The 6,000-nt window shown below is 32.3% G+C and overlaps 1 protein-coding gene across 1 annotated transcript in view; it reads left to right on the top strand.

Annotated features, from left to right (window-relative positions):
• The window catches only part of PCDH15 (protocadherin related 15), a 689,667-nt gene that overhangs the window by 670,333 nt on the left and 13,334 nt on the right, over positions 1-6,000 (top strand). Inside the window, exons 34-35 of the mRNA XM_024744857.1 lie at positions 3,872-5,165; positions 5,542-5,639. Of these exons, the coding sequence (XP_024600625.1) occupies positions 3,872-5,165; positions 5,542-5,639 (1,392 nt within the window). The remainder of the gene's footprint in view (positions 1-3,871; positions 5,166-5,541; positions 5,640-6,000) is intronic.

Here is a 6,000-nt window from a genome sequence, read left to right as displayed (position 1 = left end):
ATCTCTATGAAGAAGTGGGGGACAGCACGATGTAAGTAGACCTTTCAGGGGCTTTTAGAAGTGGGTTTTGATGGATGCTGTGTGGTGAGTATTTAATTTCAACTTGATGTGGAAGTACCGTTTAGGCCTGCTTTATTACATTATTTCAAACAGAAGATTGTTAAGATGAGAACCTAAGAAAAGTTAAATTGAAAAGTAATAACCAAGAAACAAACAAAAGATCATTAAAAAAAACTGAGTAACAGGAAAGAAGTATTCAATTTGAGGAGACATTTGCAGATGAATAGCTTGAGTATCATATTTAATTTCTAAACCTTCAGAATCAGGCATTTTCCCCCAAATTAAAAATTAATTCTGAAGATATATTTTCTCATAAAAAATAAGGAAAATAAAGCACAATCGTAAAATAGTAATTCCTGATTTGGTATCAAAAGCCAACTCCTATTTGGTAAGAAAAAAACAATTCTGTGGTCTAAAATAATAGACTTTTCTAAGATACTACTTTAAGATGTTATACAATAATTAAAATCTGAATGAAAATAAAGAATTAATATTAAATATCTAACCACTTAGGAATATTCTTTTCATCATATTCCTCTCTAATGGGACTGCTGTCTTGTTATATATAACTTAATATTTATAACTCTTGTATATACTCTCATATATAACTTAATATTTCTCTTGCACTATTTGGACTCTCTAAGCAATATTAAATCATCATTTTTGAAAAAGTCTTTTAAATTATTGCTAAAAGACTTCATAGTTTCTATAACGATGCTACCCTCAAACCCTTATTTCTTTTGGAGATGTTTAACTTGTCTATATTTTTTAAAAATTCAAGAGTAACTGTATCAACACGAAATGCAGAACAACCAAGGATATTATACAATTTTGAATATGATTAAATTAAATCCAGGAAAATTTTATTAACTGGAATTTGGTGGAATGAGGGGCTAAGACACATTCTACTGTGTTATATTTGTAGTATTTACTAGTAGGAATAAAGCGAGCCTCAAAAATTATGAAATTTACCTTTTAATGGGAAAACTGTTTTTAAACATATATATCATATTATAGCTGTATTAATACTATTATACAAGGTTATATTGAAAATAGTTTTTAAAATGTTAAAACTGATTTTAATATATATTTTAATGCTAAAATTGAATTTAAAAGAACTTAATGCCTGGCATGCTACTTCTAGAGTAATAATATAATATAGGATTCATGCTTTAAATTTTTTTTCATTTTTTTATAAGTTGAAAATGATGGTCTCTTTTTGAATTATTGGTGAATGTAGGAATTGAGCCAATAAGATTTGATTCTTTTTATGTTGACCACAATTAGCAAAACGTGTGAACTAAAAAAAGATTTATATGGAAAGTGGAATGCGTTTTATTTGAAATTAGTGAGGGATATATATTAATATATGTATACTATGACATCACCTGGAATCATATATTTGATGATGATAATTTTCAAATAGCAACAGTTAGGGATTATTTTTATTTGGAAAATTGTGGTAGATAGTAGAGGATTTTGCAATTCTAATATGTATTTATTGAAGTGTCAAGTTCTACACATTTATTTGACAGATGTTTAAATTATCTATTCAAAAACCTTTTCAAGGATTCTAAGCATAAATTACTAGAAAATAAGCTATCTCCAAATGAATTATCATCAAATATTTTCTTTAAAAAATCAAAGGTCATTTTGAAAAAAAAAAAAGCCTTCACAAAATAATTAACAACTTCATGTAGATTCAACAATTACTCTGTAAGAGTCATCATAGTACTTCTGTATTCCTTCAAACAATACTTACGTCTTCTTTATAAATCAGTGTGGAGTAACTTTTCACTTAGGACATAGAAGCAATTCTTAGAATCTCATTTAAAATTTCTGTTTTAGTGTTGAAGTCATCCACGTTTGATAGAGGTGAATTTTACCTGTGTATAGGAGATAGATAGCTAGGTGTAATTTTTTGTGATAAGACAACCAAATAAATGCCGTATGAGTTTATCTAAAGCATTATTAAAATTATTCATATGAATAAATACAAAGAAAATATAAGATACATGCATTTTCTTTTTTGGATATGAATATTAAGTGTTTAAAGCAAGTTCCTGTTAATATTTTCATAATCATCTCAATTTAACTATAGTCAAAACTTTTTTTTTTCTATCACATGTTTTCTCTTTCTCACCTGTGGATACATAGGCATAAGTAAGTAAATAATATCATTCTAATACAAGGGTATTAGAAAAAAAAAGATGCAATAGAATAGATTAACTGCTGTTTTAGACTATATACAGTAATCTTCATCTTTAACTGTACATTTACTTTTAAAAAGTTATATCTTCTATACCTCATTCCCTCTTGATATCTTGAAATTGCATGAGTTTAAACAAGTGTTCCCACAGATAGTACCTGTGCCTAGCAAAAGGAGTTTCAAAACTCTCCTTATTTTTTAATTTGTTAAAAATATTTATGGATATCTTTCCATCAAAAATGATGTGGTATCGTGCAGACAGTTCTTTCCAAGAAAAAGAAAACCAAGAACAGATCTACACAGAAACAACTGCTATATAATGTCAACCCTGATTTTTAAAAACTACTTTTTAATGTTTTAAAAGTGATTGCTGTTTGTTTAATTCAAGTTGTCTCCACTTTTTGAATTATTCAGGAGGTCCTGACCACCTCTAAGAATTCTCTCTTCCAGTTTGTATTTTTGCCAAATGCCACAATAATAACTTTGGCTTTATATATCATTTTATTGTCTCACCTCTCATCCTAATTTTTATTAGGATGTGGCTTTGTGTCAATGTGGCTTTTAATTTTTTTTCAAAAAATTTCCCTTTTATTTCATTTATACTATGTTGGTAAATATTAAATAACGAAAATAAATCTGTTACTCTGAGCTTGAGAGTAAAGTCTAATGACAAACTATTTAAAACCACAAGTCCCCAGTCTTTCTGGGGAAAGGGTCCCAATGCTTTCATTAGAGACACTTATTTGTGTCCTTTGACTTATCCAATTTTATCTATGACGCATAGCCACTATGACTCAATGACCATGTCTGAGCAAATCTTTCAGTGATATCAAAACTATGTTGTATTAGTATATCTTTTCATTAAAGTGAGTCTTGATTGAAATTTGATCCATATCATGTTCAAAAGAAACACCAAAAGCCCCTCTTCTTATTTGTAATATTTATAGTGTTTTTAAACTATTAAGCATAAAATTGAGGGGCTCTTTCTGTATCCTCTTGCAAGCTTTATGTCAAATAGGAGAGTACTTTTAGCTCCAGGACAGAATTACCAAAATGAGAGATAATGGACAGGTACTGAATCAGATGGATCCTTTCCTCAAAACGGTCAGTTCTGAGCATCCTTAACCAAGGCAAAGGGTATGAAACCACTAGCCAACATGCTGGTCTGCAATTTGGAGAACTGTGATTTATACATGAGAGAACTATAATGTGTGGTCATGGAAGCTTCACATGGAAACTAAAAAAGAAAAAAAAATCAGTGTGCAGATTGACACATTTTTTAAAAAATGAAAATTTCTCATGCTGCTCACAGCTCTCTAGCTTTTCCTGCCCTTTTTTGAGAACAGAAACATCAAAGTAATGGCTTGCTTTAGTAGATTAGTGTTATTTGGCCTTTTATATTTTGAAGTAGTAATGAGAACCATAAAAACATCTTTCTCATAAAAGCTATGTCACAACCTGTTTCCTTACATTTCATTATCTTCTTTTCTTTCAAGTCTTTTCCTTCTCTACCATTTCCAACAAAGCAGGGAAAATAAATCAGTCTCAGAAGACAGGAAACATCAGCACTTTTCTTCCAGTACTGTTGAGGCTCACAAGCAGACTCATGTAGATGGATCTGTTAAGAACAGCTGGCCCAGGTCTGCAAGAGAATTCACACTGATGTCTGATGATGATGACTTACATACCCACAGTACCATTTACAAGGAATATACAGATCAAAGACCAACAAATTCAGACTTTTTACTAAGAACAGATTTTGTAGAGTCATTTTTATCCAAAACGCAAGCCAAGAATGAGTTTCTGAGGGGACCAAGAGAAAAGATTCAGAGGATGTGGAATCGGCCAGTCTGCTTACCTAGGAGACCAATGTGGGAACTTCCCAATAGGTCAGAAACCATAGCTCTAACGCAAAGGCAAAGCAACAGGCAAGAAGCTGAAAATGAAAGTACTGGAACCAATCCAAACAAAAGAGGTAACAATAGTCCCTTGCTTACAGCTGAAGACACAAATGTAACAGAAAAAGAGGAAATAAGGCAAAGTGAATCACTGATTATACAAGGAACAGAACAGTTGCAATCTCTGTCTTCAGACTCTTCACTTTCCTCTCCTTGGTCTCACCCCTCATTCGCCACTTTGCCAACCATTTCAAGACCTGTGGAACTCAAATCAGAACCTAATGTTGTTTCTCCTGCTGACTGTTCCTTGGAACTTTCTCCGTCAATGCCTTGCATTTTAAATTCTGCACTCCTTAGCAGAGAGACACCCACTTGTATGATGACTTTTGAAGCCAAAAGGGACATTTCCGAAAACCTTCCCCATCCACTAAAAATCTCTCCTCCTCCTCCTGTGCCTCTTATCCTTACTCCTTTTGCTTTTTCCAGTCTTCCTCCTTCCCCTCCTTCTAATCCTCCTCTTTGTCCTCCTCCTCCACTTCTTCCACTATCTGTTCCCCCTCCTCCTCCCTCTACTTCTCCTCCACCTTCACTTTCCTCTCTTCTTCCACCATCTCCTCCTCTTCCTTCTTCACTGCCTCCTTCAACTTCAGCTCCATCCACGAAGTGTGTGCTTACACCAGCTATTAAACACACTGTCAATGTGACACCAGCCAAGGAAATGAAGTCCACTGCAATACAGCTGTCAACATCAACAACAGTGTGTAATGCAGATCCTCAAAGGGAACCAAAAGGCATCCTCAAGCATAAAAAAAACTTAGCAGAACTTGAAAAGTCAGTAGCTAACATGTACAGTCAAATAGAAAACAATAATCCACCAGCACCCCTCTTAAAACTTCAAATGAGTTGCCTTTCAGAGACAACAAATATGGAAATGACATCTGAACAAAACCAGGAGAATTTGCACAATATTGTTAAGGGAATTGAAACACAAACTCACAGTCAGTCTACTTCACTGTAATGTTGCTTTTCTGGTTTTAAATGGACAACTCTTTTGTTGACCATAAGCTTCAAGTGGAGGCAAATTTGAACATTAAAGAAGATTCCATTCTTTTACTTGAAACTCAATGCAATGCTGTTTTTTCCTCATTTTTAATTTAAAAGATTATTAATCTCACCATTACTAACTCATATTATAGATATACCTTAATTTTCTTAACTACGAAGTAGTATTATTTGTCTACATTTATTTAAAAAGTAAGTAATTTCAATCTATTTTTCAATGGGCATATGTGGGCATGAAAGTTAGATATCCAACTTAAATCAATGGCTTGCTTGTTTATCATGTTAAGTTTTACATTTGCTTTTTGATCATAGTTTTATATTATATGAGTGTTCCAGGAAAACAGCAGACTGTTACAAGTAAGCTAAAAAATGATATATGTTCTGTTATTGCCTTGAAGCCTATGTATTTGGTAAGAAGAAATACTACCAAAGTAAAATGTTATGTATCTAGAAATGTAGGAGATGACAGACATTATGGTATTCCAAAATAAATCTCAGGTGCTATAAGATGTAGGCATCTGTTTTCTTATAAGAACACCCTTTACTCTGGCTTGCTTTTATCTTCCTAGTATGCTTATACATTTGATAAATCTTTTACTTTTTTCAATGGCTGTTTTATTCTATTTATTTCTCATTGTGCTTTCTCTTCCCTTCTTTATAATGGAAATAAATCTTGAGTTGCTGACTTCTGTTAAGACATTTCATTGTTCCCACAAATGTTTAAAGTGCTCTTTAGTTTTGCTTGTTCACATTATTATATCATCTCCTTAA

The sequence above is a fragment of the Neophocaena asiaeorientalis genome, unplaced genomic scaffold, assembly GCF_003031525.2.
Source record: "Neophocaena asiaeorientalis asiaeorientalis breed wild unplaced genomic scaffold, Neophocaena_asiaeorientalis_V1.1 scaffold131, whole genome shotgun sequence".
In the NCBI taxonomy this organism is placed as follows: Eukaryota; Metazoa; Chordata; class Mammalia; order Artiodactyla; family Phocoenidae; genus Neophocaena; species Neophocaena asiaeorientalis.
This window is presented reverse-complemented; position numbering and strand designations above follow the sequence as displayed.